This window comes from Ceratosolen solmsi, unplaced genomic scaffold (genome assembly GCF_000503995.2).
Source record: "Ceratosolen solmsi marchali unplaced genomic scaffold, CerSol_1.0 scaffold10, whole genome shotgun sequence".
Classification (NCBI taxonomy): Eukaryota; Metazoa; Arthropoda; class Insecta; order Hymenoptera; family Agaonidae; genus Ceratosolen; species Ceratosolen solmsi.
Window position 1 is genome coordinate 471,852 of NW_011948412.1, and position 20,740 is coordinate 492,591.

The 20,740-nt window shown below is 26.7% G+C and overlaps 3 protein-coding genes across 3 annotated transcripts in view; 1 reads left to right on the forward strand and 2 right to left on the reverse strand.

Annotated features, from left to right (window-relative positions):
• Window positions 1-157: 157 nt before the first annotated feature.
• On the reverse strand, window positions 158-1,928 carry LOC105367974 (PI-PLC X domain-containing protein 3). The gene is made up of 3 exons (XM_011506888.1): window positions 1,726-1,928; window positions 315-395; window positions 158-237 (listed from the first exon to the last, which is right to left on the reverse strand). Exons 1-3 carry the CDS (start codon window positions 1,877-1,879, stop codon window positions 233-235), a joined length of 240 nt encoding a protein of 79 aa, XP_011505190.1. The 5' UTR covers window positions 1,880-1,928; the 3' UTR covers window positions 158-232.
• Window positions 1,929-4,128: 2,200 nt separating this feature from the next.
• LOC105368062 (protein EMSY) lies at window positions 4,129-5,905 on the reverse strand. Its single transcript, XM_011507005.1, has 6 exons — window positions 5,866-5,905; window positions 5,548-5,722; window positions 5,318-5,487; window positions 4,573-4,682; window positions 4,399-4,515; window positions 4,129-4,281 (listed from the first exon to the last, which is right to left on the reverse strand). Exons 1-6 carry the CDS (start codon window positions 5,903-5,905, stop codon window positions 4,195-4,197), a joined length of 699 nt encoding a protein of 232 aa, XP_011505307.1. The 3' UTR covers window positions 4,129-4,194.
• A 6,768-nt stretch (window positions 5,906-12,673) lies between these two features.
• Window positions 12,674-20,740, forward strand: part of LOC105368152 (6-phosphofructo-2-kinase/fructose-2,6-bisphosphatase) — a 23,854-nt gene continuing 15,787 nt past the window's right edge. The window contains exon 1 of the mRNA XM_011507127.1: window positions 12,674-12,956. Coding sequence (XP_011505429.1) covers window positions 12,926-12,956 — 31 coding nt within the window. The 5' untranslated portion in view covers window positions 12,674-12,925. The remainder of the gene's footprint in view (window positions 12,957-20,740) is intronic.

The window sequence follows — 20,740 nt, forward strand, 5'->3', positions numbered from 1 at the left end:
ACCCTGAAAAATGATCTTTATTTGATTGATTAAAGTACAATGATGATAATCATTAAAATTATAAAAATGTTGAAAGTCTATTATGACTACTTCATTTGGATGTATTGAAAGCCAATCCGCGATATCTTGAAGTGGATTTATAATTTCAGCTCCATAAAGACCATGAAGAAAATAAATATTATCCTCATTATTTTTCGTTGCAATGCGTAAATCCAAATATCTTATGCCACCATTAAGCTGTTCTTTAATATTTTTGTTTTGATTAACAGACCAATTGAAAATGACTGGTTTAGCTATGACTGAAAAATATTTACCCACAGCTCTTATTAAGGCAGGCTCATCTGGTCCAATACAATTATTTTTCTCAATAGTACAAGTCATACTATTGTGTGAACCTGTTTCATATTAGTATTTGATAAACAGTTATTAAATTAAAAAAAAGTATTATTTAAAAAAAATAATAATTGATAATATCTAATTTTGAACGATAAAAATGTTGGTATTTTATTAATAAACTTAATTGATAATATTATGTAGAAATATACATACAATAATAAAGATTAATTATTTTTATTACATAGATAGATACAATTAGTTTATTGAAATATTTTCCAGTGTTGTTTTTAGTTAATATCAACAAATGTTTAAATTCATAGAACTTTAATAACATTATATAAAATTTAATAATAATTATACAGATTATCATTGTAATGTATACTTTTGTAAAGCAAAATATAATTATACATCAATTGCATATTAATTTTTTTTTTAATCTAAAATTGAATTTTAATTTAGTTTCTAAATTAAAAAGCATCTAAAAATTATTTTTAATTGATAGCACGAAATATCGTGTGATGATTTCACTGTATATATTTCCTATGCAACTATTTAATGAATTGACTTAAAAATTTATTTAGTTTTTTGGGCAAAAATATATATTTTTGAACTGTATTCGGCAAATTAATGAATTTTGAGATAATCTTAAAATATAAAACAAGAGTTAAATGAAATTAAATTTAGAAAAGTTTCTAATAAAATTTCTAATACAATTCTATATAAAATTAATTTTTTTATAAAAATTAAATTATTTCGCAAGTAGTGTTTATTTGAATTTGGAATTATTTCATTATTGGTAGTTTCAGATTTATTAGTAAAAATTAAAAAGTAATATTTAAATAACTGTACAACAAAAAATCTAGTAATTCAACTATTATAAAAGCTTCTAATTTTTTATATTAATATGTTATTAGTATATAATTTTATTATTAAAATTTATTAAAATTTAATTTTTTATAATTATATTAAAGTATTCATGTATATTATGGAATTATTAAAAAATTATAATATTTTTACTAAATTTTATGTACTTTCGTAAGAATAATAATCTTTAAAATGCATATTTTTTGAAAACTTAATAATTTAAAATAAACATATATACAATATAAATTGTTATAACAAAATTATAATAATTCACATATTACGTATTATTTTTCTAATATTATTTTTATAAAATTTTGTAATCTATGTTCATATAAATAATTTTTACTATGCAAAAGTCTAAGTAAATACAATCAGTTGTAAATTAATATATAATAAATATTTTTTAATTTATATTATTTTAATTACTATTTATAATCGTTTAGTAAAGCGCGATACCATTAACAATAATTGTTCACTTATTATTCTTTCTTTTAATTTAAAATAACTATACAATATTTAAATTACCAGGAATAGCCAGATGTATAATGGGAATTCCTCGTAATTTTGAAGGAAGATAAGTCATCCACAATTCTAAATTTTCGCACAAATTTAATACACCATCCTGCGCGCCTTTAATATCGATTATTGCGCTCTGATTTTCAAGGTTTGTCGACTGCATATTATATTAAAATTTAATGTTTAAGTATCAATCACTTAAAAATATATTTTTTACTAATTATAATAAGAGATAAATTTGCAAAAAGATTAAAAAATGATCATAAATTCGGCATTTAATAACGAACAGGCTGTATTTACTTAGTATATGACAAAACTAAAATGACTATATACCATTAGATAACTTGGATGTTCTCAGGTACTCCTAATGTTGGCTACACTTTTACATATGCAAAGTATGTAAAGCGCGTATTTTAAAAATAAAAAATAATTTCAATTATTAAAGCTCCTTAAATTCTATATGCATATGATAAAATATTTCATTCTTTTAGCTATCTTAGATAGATCTAAATTTAATACTCTTTAAAATAGGTTCAAAGTATTTTATAATTACAAGCACAATTTGTCATTATGTGTATATACAATAGTAATTTACTATGGTACTTAAATTTCAAATCAAATAAGAAATAGATTAATTTAAATCAATGAATTGCGAATCTCATTTTCATAATAAAAAATTATTGATTACTATTTATATTATTATTTATCAAATAATATATTGGTTGAAGTATAAAGTATAAAGTATAAAATATTGATCATATATCAGAGAACATAATAAATAAGTGATAATTAGAATATAAATAAAATAAATTATATTTTATAAATGTTTTATGCAATTGAATTTATATACTAAAATTTGTATTAAAGGTCAGAAAATTCAAACATTTAATATTATTATATTATTTAATTCGGAATATCTGAAATGTAAATATAACTACCATATCATTAAAATTATATTATAATATGTTCACTTAAAAATATTTTATAAAAAAAATAATTTTATGAAAATATTTAATACTTTTAATTCAATAATAAATTCTCATATTTTATAGCTATATCATGCAAGTGCTTTAATTTTTTTTAAAAAACCTTTATAATTTAATATACTTTATTCATCTTAATGATATATGTATCTTAAGGTTGACATTATTTTACAATGAATATCGAATTTCAACAATAATATTAACGCAAATTTATAAAAAAAATATAAATTTAATATTTTAATGAAACTCTGCATTGTTTAATATGTATATGATCTAAAAATCTTTACCAAAAATTTAAATTACCTTTGCTATAAATACTTTATAATTGAATTATTTTGTTTTTATCTCACAATTGTTAATGCTTAGTCAATGATATATGTGAAAAAGAATTTGGAAAATTTTTAATTTTTATTATACAAATGAAATTAAGTTTATATATTTACTATGTGTATATTCATTTTAGTTTTAAAAATTATGATTCTTAATAAAATTTTTTTTTGTATTATATTTTTTTGTAAAATTTGTTTATTACTGTGTACAATTCTTTTAATATGCATTCGTTTTGGAATATATTTAGCAATTAATAATTTTATTTTAATTCAACTTTAATAATAAATTTTTCTCTAAAAATAGAAGATATTTTTTAAATATTTTGACTTTGCAAACTTATAATACTTTGTACCAATATATTTTAATTATAATTGTTTAAACATATATTTAAATAATCTGTTCTAAACTATGTATATATTGTATGAGTACAACATAAGGTATTAATTACTGATATATTTAATATTTACTGCGTTAATTATATGTATACCAAACGTAGCTATTTAATTTTTTAACTAAGTCTCTCATTTATTACTTATTTTACATAATTCTATATTAATGTTCTATTTACAACTTGAGATTAAATTATAATATTTTTAAACAATACGGTATGTTTGTTTACAACAATATAGTAAATGTACTCTATTAAGAATTTTATTATTTTAAATTTATTAATTTTTTTAAACTTCTCTATTTATATATTTTAATATTTTCTAGGATTCTTTAAATTTTAATAAAACAATTAAGAGAGATCATTATGAGCTCTATTTCAAACTTATTATTTATTTTAGTTTTTATTTTTTAAATATAACGTTCGTTAAAATAAATATTTTTGAATGTGTATGTTTAATAAGTATAGTAACAAAATATTATCTGTAATTTAAAATACTATTATTATTATATCTACAAAATAGATCGTTGTTGTTCAAAACAATAATAAATTTAATAATGTATTTTATTAAAAAATATTTCAAATTTTTTAATTAGATAATTTAAAAAACTAAAGTTTTAATAATATGTGTAGTAAATCAACTATCTATACAAATAATTTCAATTTAATTCTTTTAATATTCAATTTCTACTAATTAAGATAATGCTTAGATTAAAAAACCTCCTATTTAATTAAATACATAGTTACTTTACAAATGACTAATAATAAAGTTTGCAGTTAAGACAATTTTCGAATATCTCTATTTTGATGTTTACGACATTGGTCTAATTTATTATTTTCTATCTTTTGTCTGTTTGTTGTACACTGCAAAAATAAAAAATTTAATAGAATAAATTATACAGAATTAAACATAAGCATAATGTTTAAATAATAAGATTCATAACTTTAAAGTATTAAAATTTCTAATATCTAAGTTAATACCTGATCCATAATCAACCGTGTTGGTGAAAATGATTTTGTACTATTTAAAATTTTTATACTAATTTTATTGTCACTTGTACTTGGATGTGTATATATACCATTATTTAAAGCTGAAATCTAATTAAAATAATTTAGTTAATATAAAATATTAATTAAATATTATAAATTAATTACCTCTTGAGATAATCTCTTCCTTTTTCTAGATGTAAATGAATTCTCACCTTCATTATTCAATATTTTCTTGCCAAATTTAGAATCATAATAAGATTCACTTTCAAATTTTACTATAAAAAATGTATTTTTTAATTAATCTTTTAATTTAAATTTTTTAAATCAATAATCTATGTATTAATAAATAATGTATTAATCTACTAAGTATTTTTTTATACTTATAAATCAATATACTGTTATTTTATATCTTTATCACTTAATTAATTGAAATATTAATTGTTTACAATTATATTTTAATAATTTAAATTATATTCAATAACCACTAAATTTTTATATTACATTATATTATTAATGAATTAAAGAAAAATATAAATAATTATTTCATATGATTTTTGTATATTATATATTGCATTTTTTGTATGAAACAATAAAAACATGTTAATATAACAATTTATTAATAATTTTTCAATGTAAATTAATAAAAATTTTGTAAACTAAATAATATACTTGATTAATTAATTATCATGGTTAAAGTCTTTATACAGATTAAAAATAGGTTAGAAATACGAAACATTTATGTATTAAAAATACTATATATTTAAATAATGAAATAATTAAGAATTTTCAGAGCTCTATCATTTTTTAACTCTATTTTTTTATTAGTCAGGAATTGTTTTCCAATACGTAGAGAAATTTTATTTTCTTATGAAATTTATATTCTTATGAATTTATAGAGTTGTATTCAAACCATCTTTTTGTCTTTGAAACTGTGGCTGTCTTTCATTAGCAATACCAGTAGTTAATGACAAACTGTTAGCAAATGTTGTAAATGCTGTACGACCTTTTAATCTAGTCAAAAGAGGAATTATTCTACGACCTTCCACAGTCCATTCAGTATCAGTATTTGGTCCAAATAATCTGATGTTAAAATGTAAATTATTATAAATAAAAAAATTTTAAATAATGTAAAGATCATACTTCTCTGCTATTATTGACAGTTTATCATCGTTTACAGCCCTTCGAATTTCTGCCTGATGCCGGTCATTAGATATATGAAGAACTGTAGCTAAATTTTCTAATAACTTTTGTTTTACTTCGGTTAATGGACCTTGAGCTCTTAAAGCTGATACTATTTTTGCATAAGCATCAAGTTCTTAAATTATAAATTATATTCATATTGAACATGTAATAATTAAGATATACATACATACATATATATATATATATATATATATATATATATATATAACTATAATATAAGATATATTTGGCAAAGTAATACTATTAAACCTTTACCTAGAAATCTCAAATATTTTTTGCATTCATCTTGTGACATTTCAAAAATAAAATACCGTATGTAATAAATATAAATACTTCGGAACTTCAGAAAAGTATAAATCAATTGCCAAAAAGAATTTTGGTAAAATATATTAAATTAAAAACTTTATTTACAGATGATTATTATTATTATTAATAAATTTTACTTATTAAATCGTTGCTTTAATATTTAACATTTTAATATATTTTGATATATAATATTTATTTAATTAACATTTACTTTTACGATATCTTATTATATACAATAAATTTATTCCGTATTTGTATTCATAAACTTAACCTAAAATTGTACTCTAGGATTTTTCTAGATCTTTGAATTGCACTGTAATATATCATATTAGTGTTTCGCAAGTCTACAAGTATTACCCGCGACTTCTTATAATTTTGAAAATACAAAAATTATTAAACTACATAACACGTAAATAAATAATATATAATTATATTATTTTTAATAATAGTACTCTAAACATCTATTGATAAACTATATTGATGCGAAATATAATTTTACAGTTTTTATAATTTGAAAGTAATAAATATATATTAAATAAATTTAATTAATTTATAATATTAATTGCTAATAAATATTTTCATTATGAATAATAATTGTTTATCAACTTTAAATTTGAAATAAATTGAATTAAATAAACGATTTGAATGGCAATTAACAAAATAGCTACTAGATGTTTATATAATAATTTATTACTATATGACATTGCAATCTATTAGAGAATTAAATATACCCAATTTGCATTTTATATTGATAGTTGTCTTAATAGTCTCCTATGTAATAAAATAACAATAAATCCTATCGTAATAATATATTAATAAAAATGTTGAAAGTATTAAGTGGAAAAAATCTAATTACATCACATACAAATTTAACAATATGCTTGCGGTTTATTCATTTTATTTTAGATAACTATTATAATTGAAGATGTAGTTTCAAAAAATGTTATTCCAGATAAACTGCCTTGTCTTGTCTTAAATATATTACCCACCTTTTCGTATATACTTCACCTAAATAAGATTCTTATTTTAAAATAATTTTTTTCATGCTGTTATTTCACCACTACAACGCCATTTTGTATGCAAGAACGGTAAACTATATATTTCAGAACCATTATTAATATCCATATTTAATAATTTAAATATTTGAAATTACAATTAACGGCTACTGATCAATTATCTTTTTTTAATATTTAAACATTTTAAATACAACATAATAAATTCTTTTAATTTTGAATAATTTCAACTTCTCTATTATTATAAATATTGTTTCTCTAATGCTCTTACGATTTTTATCTTGTATTATAATATGAAATATGTAGTAGTTGTTTGGAATTCCAGTCAACAGATTGGTCCGAAGACCAAGGTTGTTGGATTAGACCATACCACCAGTTTAATGGCGAAGAGGGGGAGATGAATGAGAGGTTAATTCAGTATAAGCACAATTGTTTTGTGACTTTTATTTAAGGGTATGTTACATTGGTAGTTGTTACCGGTTGTTGTGAGAATTGTTCAGCTCGTCGTGATTCTAACAGTTGACAATAAACTGTGGAATGTCGTCGGGAAGTGCCAGGCGAGACTGGTCCTTTTGTACTGTATCCGCTTTATTGTACCAGCGAAACGTAACATTAATTATGGGAGCTAAGCTCACGAGAGACTCGTTACCAATAGGCATTCCCATTTGCTGTGAATTGCGAGGGAGGGGTGGTATCAGGCAATATTGGCGCCCTTTTCAGTGGTCAGACAATAGTCAGGTTGCAGAATCCTGACCGATAATGTTGACGCTGAGCCGCAATAACAATAAATGATATAAATAGCTTGCCGGTGATGCTAGATTAGACCGTCGCCCTCAATGCGGTCTGACAAGAGTCAAGTTGCAGAGGGCGCACCGCTAGCTGGCCAGCAATAGATAATAAATAAATAAAATGTAAACAATTGAATACCTTGCACGGTTTCCTCTAGATGGACGTGGAGGACTTTTAACTGTTATGACTTGCACTATTTCACTTTGATTCACTCAACAAGACTGATTTGCTTAGTCGTGTGTCGCTCTTTATATATGATTTCGTAGATTTAGAGTGTACAATTCTTTGAAATTCTGTCAATTTCTCGGAAAGTAAGCTTTAGTCGATTCGACAATCTTCTTTTGTTGCTATGCGGATAAGTTATAAGGCTTTCCTAGGCAAAGGCTTTAACGTTTACCGAGAATTTCCGTAGCGAATTTTTCTAACATTGCGAATTAGAATTATTTAAAAATTCATGGAATAAATTTTTATTGTTGGGTGCGTGAATCCTGAACATTCCTCCGCCATCAGCACTGTAGTTGATGATTTCCGTCATTCTCTTGGATAGGTAAGACTGCCAGTTTATGAATTGCTCTGACCATCGTGGTGGGAGCAGTCTTTAGTGTGACGACTCTGGTTAGGCCGTTTCCGCCTGAAGGAATTAATCGTTCGTATGTGATGAGCACTAGTGAGGTTGGATATCATTCCGTGGGTTTTGAACTTGACACTTATTGTTGCAAGTAGTATGTCGACCACTGTGATCAGAATTGTTGTACACGTTGTTTAAAAGCTTTCAAGGGATTACTCCTGAAATTGACAAATCCTGTAGAGATGGTTCTGGGATAGTAGTAAGTCGGCTCCCGATTACGAATGTCCGGTAAGTGCTGAATCGTTTTGTGTTGAGGATAGCGTTGATTTGGGCAAACAGTGTGGTGGTTTCTTCAAGTGTCGTTTCTCCAATGGTTCGCTTTAAGTGAAGCTTGGCGAAGTTTATCACTGCTTCCCAAATTCCTCCCATGTGAAGCGTAGCGGTTCATGAAGATCGTTGCTGTCTGTTGTTATTCTTGGGAACATTGTATATAGTTGTAGGATGCTTCTGAAAAATGTCAGCATGCCGCGATGAATCCGTCTGTTGAATTTTTTACTTCTCTCTGTCCAGAGTTTTATATTTAAAGCGACTGGCATAGTTAACACCCGTGTTTGATAACTGTTTGATGGTTTACTTTTCTGTCATACACATGCAATCCATCGTAGAGTGTGAGGCTGTATTGAAGTTCGTCCGCCAAGATTCAATATGGATGTCATTTGTATGCAAGCGTTAATTGAGTATGCCTATTAAAGAATTTGTTATTTATTGTTGCGGCAGAGTTGACGTGTGCCTTTAGTCGTATGGCAAAAATGAATTCATCATTCTTCCTATACTTGCGTAATTCCTTGGGAAAGGGTTCTCGAATGATTGCGAGCGAGTCCCGATGACGTAACAAATACAACATGCTATTCTTGCCTTGTACATTTTGTTTTCATCCCTTATAGCCCCTTTGAGTTATTCTTCCAATATCTTCATCTGCTGTACTCTTGTCAAATATGCCCATGGAGGTGAATTCTTATTCTTTCCATACAAAATTTGCTGAGAAGGCCTGAATCTCAGTCGTTGGTGATGTGGCGAGGATCCATTCAAGGTGTTGTTGAAAGGGATGAGTGCATCTTCTGGAGAACTCCATTGTAATCAATTTTATGTTGTGTAATTAGCAATGTAATAGACACTTCCTATTTTCTGACGGCTTGGATGGCAGTGAATACAGCGCGTTAAATTAACTGCCATTTTTCTCATTAGAAATCTGCCCGCCATGCAGCGGTTCTGCAGTTGAATCGGGGTTTCCGGTCGTAGTGTGGCGTGTTCACACCTTCAGTAATTATGAAATGTCTGCCATCCGTGATAGATGGCACAGCCACGGGAGACCTCTCCTTAGCCTTCCACTAGTTACAGTAGTGTCCAGATTGCTATTAACGGAGCAGCTCTTTCGCCTTAGACTACCGTGGTAAAATGAATGGCACTTCCTTATGGTTGTCGATGACCCACAATTGCTTGGGTTGGACTCGAGTACTGTTCGTCAGGTAGTAGTGTATGATGCCGTCCAGAGCATCTGTTGCAATTTCTGGAGGTAGTGCACTTATAAGTGAAGTGGGGCGCTAAGCCAGTTGGACAATTGCTTAAATCTGGAGCATGCAGTCACAGAATGCTGTTATTGGCAATACGTGCATGTGGTAGTCCTTTGGCGTCCTCGTTGCCCTTGGAAAGTCGTTGCAACAGGTGATATAAGATACCTTGTCAATTTTTATTATAAATTCATCATTATTCGATATCATTTTTAATAGTTTGTGCTATCTAATCTTCCAATGTATTTATATATTATTTTTTACTTATATCATGGAATTGATTATGAATGACCTAAAACAATTAAAAATTTCAGTTTTTATACTTATTTCTTCTTATTTTAAGAACAATTGTTAATATTTAACACATACCAAATATATTACTTATAAATATAAATTCCTTACCACATACGTATTATATATTTTTAATAATACTTTGTTTTAAATAAATTAATCTATTCTATCTTACAAGAATTTCAATTTTTGTAATAGTATTTTTAATATTTTTTGAATGCACAAATATCATGAATTATTAAGATGTGTTGTAAAATTTCAAATAATATTTTTTATTACTTACAATAATGTAATTAAATATAATTAAACATATTTCTAATATTTATTCATTCAAATGATTATTTATTTATATATCGAATCATGATCATTCAAATGTTAAATATTTTAACAGCAACAATAAATATTGATTTTTAAATATATCATTACAAATAAAAAATTCATGCATCTCCAGAAATTTTTATGTTAAATACAGGTTTTATATAGTAACAGTGAAAACGTAGTTCAAAATATGATTATTATGATATATATATATATATATATATATATATATACTGTATGTTATTAACTTACGCTGTGTATGAAATACTGAATGATTTTATTTACGTTGAATATAAAGATCATTTATTTTTGTTTAAAATACATGCTTTAAAAAAGAATTATAATATTTAATAACTAAATTTCTAAAACAATTCATTCAATTTGAGAATCTTGATAAATATACAGTTTCTGGGACAATCAATAATTTTATTTACTACTATTGCACTTTATTTTATTTTATTTATGTACGATAACTAAATTCTCCTAATTATTGAAATTTATAAAAATTTTACAACTTATTAACATTGAACTGAAAATTTTTATTATGTTATAAATAAATGAAAAGTTATAATGTTCATATTTCAACGCTTTCAACTTAATAATATTTTCACATTTTAATTTTATTTTGTAATTGTTTAATATGAGTTTTTACATTATAATTCTTTATAAAACTTAATGTTTTCATATTAATGATAATGAATTTTAAAACTTCAAAAATTATATATAGATACTTTAGGAGTTTTTATATTATTGCTTTTTTATTAAGTTTTAAATAATATTATTCATATCTTAAACATGTACTTAATGCATTGTTTTCTTCTTCATTATTATTTTTTTTATTTCAGCTATTAATGCAAAAATCTTTAAACTTAAATATAACAATTACATTATGCATCGAAAAATTTTTGAAACACCAGTTTTTTACATTATGAATAATAAAAGTATAATAGCGATTTCAAATATAATGAAAGTTTAAGTCAATTAGTTTTTATAATATCTATTGATATTATATAATTAAAAGCATGTATTTGAAATATAAAGCTAACGAATGATTTTTGATGGAATATTTTTTAATTGTTTTTTTTTTTTTTTTTGTTAATTTTGTTAATCATTAAAGAAATTGTTTATTAAATTTACAAAATTTTATTTGAATGTTATGTTTGTGACGAAAAATAATTTTATTTTTCTTAAAACCGTATACGAAAAAATGATGTAAGAACATATTTAGAAATAAAAAATGTGTAATATAATGTGCTTTTTGAGATAATAGTTTCATTACAATAAATAATCTAGCATTTTATAAATTTATAAATGAATTCGATTTAAGAAAGCTTAATAATTGCTTTATTCAAATACTCTTTTTGTAGAATTGACAGGAAAAAATCGAAGTTAAGTAAAAGAAAAAAAGAGGAGGATGACAGATAAAACAAAAAAATAAAGAACACTCGAGAATCAATGAGTGTGAGAAGTACATATGAGATAGAGGTCAGTGTAGACTAAGTGGGGGAACAAACTAGAAAGGAAGACAAGGCGCGCGCGCGGGTCGATGTTAAAATCAAGCGCGGAGCGAGGTGCTAGTTTAGTTAATACCAGCATCGAGTATCAGTCAAACAAGTAGCGTATAGACTTGCTCTATATATACAATAATTCGTCAACATCGATATTAAACGCAAACCCGTATTGTATATCTATAGTTTATTAATTATAATACAGTACATTGTTTATTTCTGCTGTTATATTGCACCTTAAATAAAAAGACAAATGTTGACATTAATGAAGACGTCGTTATAAAACGTCAAAAATAGATTCTGACTCTTGTTACGGCTCGATTCAGTTTCGTTGAAACGCATTATTTTCCCGTTGTGACTATGTAAATACCAACAACTCACGACTTTTGTGACGCATGAAACATTAAAAAGTTATCGTAAAAACTAAAGAAAAGGGTATAAAAAGGTAGAAGCAGAAATAACGCGCTTAAAAGAGAAAGCTCCAAGAGTAATTGTTCAAACAGCCATACTGTTGGAAAAAGTGAAGAAAGCTCGCAAACTGGCTCCAGAAGTAAGGATTAAACAAATTGGAATGAGGGAGGATCTTCAATCCATAATAAGGCATACGAGTAGTGACCACGGAAGAGCTTTAGCCGATACTGGATAAAATCAGTTGAACAATAAAATTCGGCATTAGGATTCCTTCATCGCCATATCCTCGTTTATTGTAAACTATAAAAAACAAAATCTAAATGATATGTGCCAGGAGTCTGGGCATTATATTGCATGTATTTAAAAAGCGAACGCATTCATATAGAAAGAAAGTATTGCTGATATGCCTTGGATGATTACCTGTCTCAATGTTCTTACCAAACCTTTGTTGAGATACTGTTTGGCTGCAAGAAGAAGTTAGTATTGCTACCTGGTATTTTGCTAAATCAATCGTTCTCTAAAGTGAACGTCCCCGAGAAACTTATGGCGCCCAGTATGGAGCACCAAAAGCGAGGTACGCCAACAGTCATTATTGCTGGTATAATGTTTGTTCCAAGAACTTAAAAAAATATGTATTTAAGTTATTTTTTATTTATTTTAAGTATTCTATAGTATAATAATTTCAGTTTCACGTACAAAGTATTTACATATTTGCCTTTGTTCAAATACGGTTACATCAATAAAATTCTATTAAAAATAAGGTAATATTTTAATGAATCTTATATGAAACAAGGTTAATGATTAACTTAATGAAAAAAGCTTAACAAACTTATATGATTTAAGAATAATTTTATTTAAAAAAATTAATTTTAAAACAGTTTTGAATTAAAATCAGCCATTTGATTGAGAATGTTAATAAACTTCAATATATTTAAATTTAATTTTGGAAATGCATAATAATAAATATTTTATATTTATGAAATTATTAATCATACATTAATCGATACAAGTATAATTCTAATTTATAAAATATTAATAAAATTAATACATGTATTTGTATATTATATTGTACAAAGAAACGTAATAGCAAATAATAAGGTATTAAAATATAAGACTCCTCTTTTTATAAAAATTCTAATGACGTTTTCATCATTTAATTTGCAAAAATCTCGTATTATTTTTAATTTTATTTATTTAGCGTTATTCCATTCGTCATTGAAAGCTTTACTTCATTGATATAATTTCTGTATAACAATATTAAATAATATGTTAAATAAGTTAAAAGACGTTCCTTTTAATTATACAATGAATGAGTTCATATATAATTATTATATTTAAAAAATGTATAATTTATCTGTGAGATATTTTAGTTTGAGCAGTAAATAGCAAAAATGGAAATATTAATAAAATTAATATATTAGAATAGAAAAGATTTTAAAATAAATGTAATTGTTCGGTTTTTTCATTATATTTTGTATTTATCGTGTTACTTATTTAAATGAACATTATATTCAAACTAATTTGGATCATCAATTTAAGAAACATCACAATTTCTATAGTTTAGCCTAATGATATTTACGTGTATAAACATTTTTTATGAATATTCAAGAATTATAAAAATTTACATCTGTTTTGTTAAAATTAAACTTAATTTTTAATTAATTTAAAAATGCATTAACAAAATTGTATTACTTAAGTTATTTAAATGTCAATAAAAGATTTTCTAACGTTTATAAAACTATTAGCATTTGTTTAATTATATTCCTTTAGTTTGAATAGGTAGAGGTAAAAATGTATTTGTTATAACATACTATATTTTTTATAATTCGTTAGAAACTAACTCAAAATAGATTTGCGTAGTAAGGGTATAAGCGTTAAAACGATTTAATCTATTTTCATTAATTTCATTTTAATAGATTCTTACTAGATTATTGTTCCTATGTATTTCTTAATATAATTTTAGTCAAAAATAAATTTAGGGTAACATTGATAAAAATCAAAATGAAAATATTTCCGTTTCTTATCAACTCATACATAGTCAACGATTGATAGTGTAATACATATCAATCTTCTTATTGACCAACTACTGCGACCTTATTAACGAAGTTTTTATTTGCTATCAATTAATTTTAAGATGTTCTATTTTTACAGTAAAATTTATTAAAAATAATTCATGTTCTAATTGGATTCTGGTATGTTTTCCAATAGTAGTTATATACACATGTATTGTGTATATCAGTGCTTGCATTTAAAAATTTTAGTTTTATTTAAAAATGATTATATTATTATTATTGTTTATTATATTTAATAAATATATATATTTATTTGTATAACCAGTCAAGATTTATATAATTTTCAAATAATATTAATATATAATTTTTTAATTAAATTTATTCTTGACTAATTTTAATAATTATAGATACATTTTAATCCTAAAACTGATGTTACTTTAAAAATATAATTATTTTAAAGTAATATTTATTTTTATATTTAAACTATATATGTTATATTTATTTACTTAAATATATATGTAATTTATATATATATTTTTATTCGTTTATATTTTATATTTATTTTTTTATCATATATAAAATATTTATAAAATATTTTTAAATTAATAGTTAACAATGACAGCGATCGAAAATAAAAAAAAATGAAAGTTTTTCGATCTCTATTTTATTGAAATTGAAATTGCATTATTTTTAAAACTTATGTCTTATTCATATAAAACAAAAATAACTTTAATGCAATTTTTGCAATATATTTTACATGTCATTTTATGAAAAGTAGATTATTTCATAGTTTCTTGGTTTTTAATAATATTGATTTACATATTTTCATTTAGCTTTAAATGCAAGGATATTATAAATGTGCATGTATTCGTGCACAAATAATTACTGAAATATGCTGAAACCTCTAAGTGTTTAAATGAAATTAAATTTTAACTTTGCAAAATAACAAAAACTGCTAAAGTCCAATGCTAAACAATCATTTATGAATTCTAGATATTTATTTTGAAATCATCTTTTATACGACCTACATTCTTCATAATATTTAAAGTTATTTTGACTTTTTAAATTAGGTTACATGTATAGAATAGTTTAATCTGACGTCAAGCAACTGCTTATTACCATCAACCACGCTTGTATCTGCACGCTCATGAAGCATTCATACTTCAATATATACTTCTTACAAAAACGAGAGAAAAAGTCTTCTTGTGAAAATACATACGATGATATCGGGTTTTTTATGTGACAATATAGATAGATGAATGTTAGAAATAATTTATCTTCTTAGTGGCTTTAAATTTATAGATTTAAATAAGTCGTGCCTATAACTAAATTCTTAAGATGAAATTGCACAAACCAATTTATTAGTACACTGTCCATTTTTGCAAATTCATTGGTCTTCAGATTATTCTTTCCTTTTAAACTTGGAAATAATTTTGTCGATATTGATTTGTAATATCAAACTATAGCTATATAAAAAACTTTCATTAGAATGTGCACGAAATTAAAAACTTTTGACAAGAAAAATATTTAACATATATATTAGTAGAATTTTATTTTATATGTGTATAATGAGCTATTTTCAAATCAACATTTAATATATAATTTAAATAATTTGTGGCTATCAAATTATAATGCATGTTCTTAATTAATTATAATCTGAATTATAACTTTATTTTTATTACATTATTAATTTGTTAACAAATCTTAAAATTGTTTTTTTTTTCATTAGAATTTCATTAATATAAAAAAATTCATTTCAATTAAAAGTACAAAAGGACATTTTTTTATTGTAAATATATGATACATTTGTTTATACTTTCTTTAATTCTTAATCTATCGATTAATTAAAAAAAAAACGAATATAATTATACTTTTTTGCATTTTTTTTAAATAAAAAAACTGACTGTTTCGTTTCTAACATAATAAAGTGTTTAAGTTGATTTCCTGATTATGTAGTTAAAAAAGTATTTTTTCAAGTATCCACGTATGTAAATAAAACTATTTACAATTTAGTTAATATTATAAATATAATTATGAGTTCATATTCTATAATTTTTAATTTAATTAAATTAATTCAATGTATTGTTAAATACAACTAAATTTAATACATATATTTTTTGTTTCATTTAATTTAATTTTTTTGTTGGACTAAAAGACAATAAATTTTATAAGTATTTTTATTGTAAATTATTAATTTAAGAGAAGAATTAATTTTCATACATACATTTTAATTAACATTTTTTCAAACTTTCTCATAACTCTTTTAATAGGAGAGTTATATAAACTGCGAGATGATACGTCTATATAATCATCAAGGATGAACAATAATTTTATAAATAATCTATTAGTGGTAAGAAGATCGTAAAATTAACAAAATATAAAAAGCATTACTTACTTGTTATGAAAATTATCAAAATGTCCCAAAACCACGTAGAAGAAATTTCAGATACACTATTCATGTAGAAAGTATTATTTATTCATACTAAGACTTAATCCGTAGTTTACTTATCATCTTTATTTGTCACATCATCTACCTCAATAGTAATTTTGTCTGAAGCAGCACCTTCGTAGATAATGGATAACTGAAACCGCACACCAACTACAAAAGCTCTGCATGTCGGGCAGTTTCCCATTGGCAAAATGTCACTCAAGTAAACGAACGCCGTATTAACGTAGTCAAGTAACAGGAGTTAACAATTACATTTGACGATTGTACAATCAAATTACTCGGATTATAGTGGACTCCTCGTGAGGATGTATTCACATTCTCAACAGCAGTCTCAGTTGAAACTGACCACTTCAGCAAACGATTCAGAAGCAGGCGCTCTCTTACTGAGGACGCGAAGGAAGTCTCGCCCTCTTAGCAGGGCCGCCACGGAAGGAACATGCGTTCAGTTTCGTGTGCGTATTCAACAAGGTAACTGGCAGTGAAAAGGTGTTGGAAGAATAAATCAATGGCGTAGTGATAACGTATAATTCAGTTCTATAAATATTCAAGAGAGATGATAGCAACCTTCACGACTAAAGACTGACTTTGACCCCACGTATAGTGCTTGAGCAAAAGTGGTAGCACGGACAGGTCAGCATTCACTTCCACAACTAAGAACTAATTCTGACCGCCACGTATAGTGCCCGAGTGCACGAAGTGACAGCAGGGAGAGATTAGCAAGTTTTGCATCCACGAGTCAGTGCAAGCAAACCCCACACAACGCCACAACAATAGTTATCGAAATAATATGGTTTTTCTGATGCCTATCAATTGGTAATGGCTAAAGTCATATACCTTGCCGTCCATAATCCAAATAGTTCTACAGTTGCCTTGTGTTCTTCAAGACGAAGATAGCAGCCCTCAAGCGGTTCACCATCCCGAGGTTGGAGCTGGTAGCAGCTCTGTAGCTTTCAAGACTCTTGCTGTACGTCAAGACCACATTGAACGTGAAATAAAGGCAACAAACTTGTGGATGAATTCTCGGATTGCGTATTCCGAGGATTAACGGCTATTCAGCTTCAAGATCATGCACTATGGTGGACTGGACCACCAAAAATACATTCACCAGACTCATAGCCAACTCAGCCGATGTACAGCGACGAGCAATGCGATCAAGAAACTCATCCTGGCATTTCATTTCTGGCCCCCTCGCTCCAGTAATCAAACACATCGTGGCAAGGATGGGTGTTCGGGATTGAAGCAGTTAAAAACGGAATACAAAAGTGGAAGAGGTACAAGCTCACGGACATTTACGTTTATAAACACAATTCAGCGAATTCGGGAAATTTCCTTCGTCGAAAACTCGAATTTACAATTATAATTCCGAATAGCAAAGCCGATGAACCTTCCAAGGCTATATCCTACTGATGTTACAACAAAGATCGGCATAACAATAGACATCGGTGCGCTACTGGCGTCGCAAGCTTTTAGGAGAATATTTAAGAGCAGCGTTCGACGCGCATCTTCACTGTGCTAGTAATAATTACGCAGTCATCACGACGGGCACACTATTCGATCTTCGAGCATTCATACTAAATCATCACTCACTGTAGCTATACAAGTACGTAATCATCATGTAATAAACTAACAACCAATAGTGACGCCACACTATCAGAATCCGTTAAACTAAACTTAAACTCATACACGAGAAGCGCTAGTTCAAATATAACCGAGAGTGGAATTATCAAAGTTATACTACTACATACATTAACGGATCATACCGACGACTAAAGCAGCAGCGACCCGGTCTCCTTTAGAAAGCTTCGGTGCGATAGCAGCGGCTCTTACGCACCGACGACTAAAGCAGCAGCAACTCAGGTCTTCCTTTAATAAGCATCGGTTACAACAATTGAAGAAACTTCATCAATAATTCACTCACACTTTCATTCATACACTTTTATGACCATTATCTATCATTATATTATTGTATTTAATAAAGGACAGACAAGATACACTGTGTGTAGAATTGAATAATTGCATTTGCCTCCTAGACTTGCCCGCAACACCTCCACCCACCATTAACGGGAGGTGTTTAGTCTGATCCCAGACAATAGGTTAACTAGAGTACCCACATTAAAAACAGCTTCGACCACCATAGTAAGACCAATACACAAATTTTCAGTAATATCAATCCCCGACCAAAAGATTAAACATCAATGGAATAGCTGATGGAGGGTGGAATATTCGACATTCCGAGAATCTCTCGAATGTTATCATTTCTGGGAAAACCCAGAATGGTACATCTAATAAATATATTTATTTATATTAATTTAATTTGTTTATTCGATATCGATTTATAATATATCATAGATTTTTATATTTATTATATAAATATTTATTATTTATTATATTATTATATATATTACATATTTATTATATATATTATATTTTCGATACAAATTTTCCATCTCCTGCAAATATTAAATAATTTATATAAAGTATTTTCATTTAAAATTTTCTTTATTTATAATTCAATTAGATATTGTTGTATTTTATATATTTAAATTATTAGTGTTTAATAAAAATTATTCAGTATTTTAAATATAACAAATAGAATAAAAATATTTAAAAAGAAATTTTATTTTCATTGTTCGATTTTAAATGGTTAGTTTATGGCTCGAACTGCCAATTCAATAGTTCAGTGTCAATAGTCTCTCGGCAGGATAATTTTAAAGGAAAACAATAACAGAAAAGATTGAAAAATATAATATATTTATTAAAACAAGGTTAATGATTGTAAAACCATTATAATAATATTGCACTGTTGTGTAGAGATAAATAATTCAGTTGGATTATCAAATGATGTGTTCTTGTAATTCTTATGCTATGAAGGCTATGATGATGAAGGCTATGATGAAGGCTATGATGATGGTGTAGAATCAAGTATGCTTGATGGATGAATAGTTATACTTGATGTGGTGTCAGATGTTTAATGGAATTTATAATGTAATCAATTGTATCTTTAATTATGTAAGGGGACAGTAGAAGAGTCTAGTCACAGGTAAAAGCAGTTAATGGTAAGATTTCTAATTCGTGAAGAATTTAATAATCTGTATTTATAGTCTATTAGTCGATCTGTGTTGTTCTTTTGTGACCAATGTGTGTGAACCACAGTGACTCTTGAGTCAGCTCTTCAGGGCATGTACGATGTCGAGGGTTAGTTCGAGAGAGCGTGACTGTGCCCTGTTTGTGCTAGCGGGCCTGTACGATGTCGAACGGTCAGTTCGAGAGAGCGTAAGTGTGCCCTGGTTCTGCTAGCGGACCTGTACGATGTCGAGGGATCAGTTCGAGAGAGCGTAAGTGTGCCCTGGTTCTGCTAGCGGACCTGTACGATGTCGAGGGATCAGTTCGAGAGAGCGTAAGTGTGCCCTGGTTCTGCTAGCGGACCTGTACGATGTCGAGGGATCAGTTCGAGAGAGCGTAAGTGTGCCCGATCGACAATAGCGAGAGATGTGACTTGTTTATTTATTAATATAAAGATGTACCTGGTGAACTGCAGGTTGGATGTATTCGATGCTGTGTAGTTAATGTCCCCCTTGATTACTATTCCATTGGCTTCACTGTAATCACTAATAAAAACTGCCGATTACCTTTTCTATGCACGCGGGTACTCTTAACTATGCTGCCGAAAATATTAAATGTGCATGCGGCGTCTGCAGCGCCGGCAACAGGGTCGATGCGCGTCCCTTCCAGACAATTTCTTTTGTCGTGAGAAAACGAAGCTTCTAGAAGTTTCGAAGGCGTCCCCCTTTTTTGTGAGTGCTGGCAGTAAATAATATTTCAAATCGTAAACTTGCTCGGACTTGCCGAGTTTTGTTTGTAAACATTTTCTCGAGTGCCCGCCTCGGTCCGCACGTG

Excerpts from the sequence above, each read along its gene's own strand:
- LOC105367974 (XM_011506888.1), bottom strand. The coding sequence starts at position 1,879 with ATGCAGTCGACAAACCTTGAAAATCAGAGCGCAATAATCGATATTAAA. Across the intron at positions 396-1,725 it reads TATACATCTGGCTATTCCTG|GTTCACACAATAGTATGACT; the intron begins GTAATTTAAATA and ends AATATGAAACAG.
- LOC105368062 (XM_011507005.1), bottom strand. The coding sequence starts at position 5,905 with ATGTCACAAGATGAATGCAAAAAATATTTGAGATTTCTAG. Across the intron at positions 4,683-5,317 it reads GTTTCAAAGACAAAAAGATG|TAAAATTTGAAAGTGAATCT; the intron begins GTTTGAATACAA and ends CATTTTTTATAG. Across the intron at positions 4,282-4,398 it reads CACGGTTGATTATGGATCAG|TGTACAACAAACAGACAAAA; the intron begins GTATTAACTTAG and ends TTATTTTTGCAG.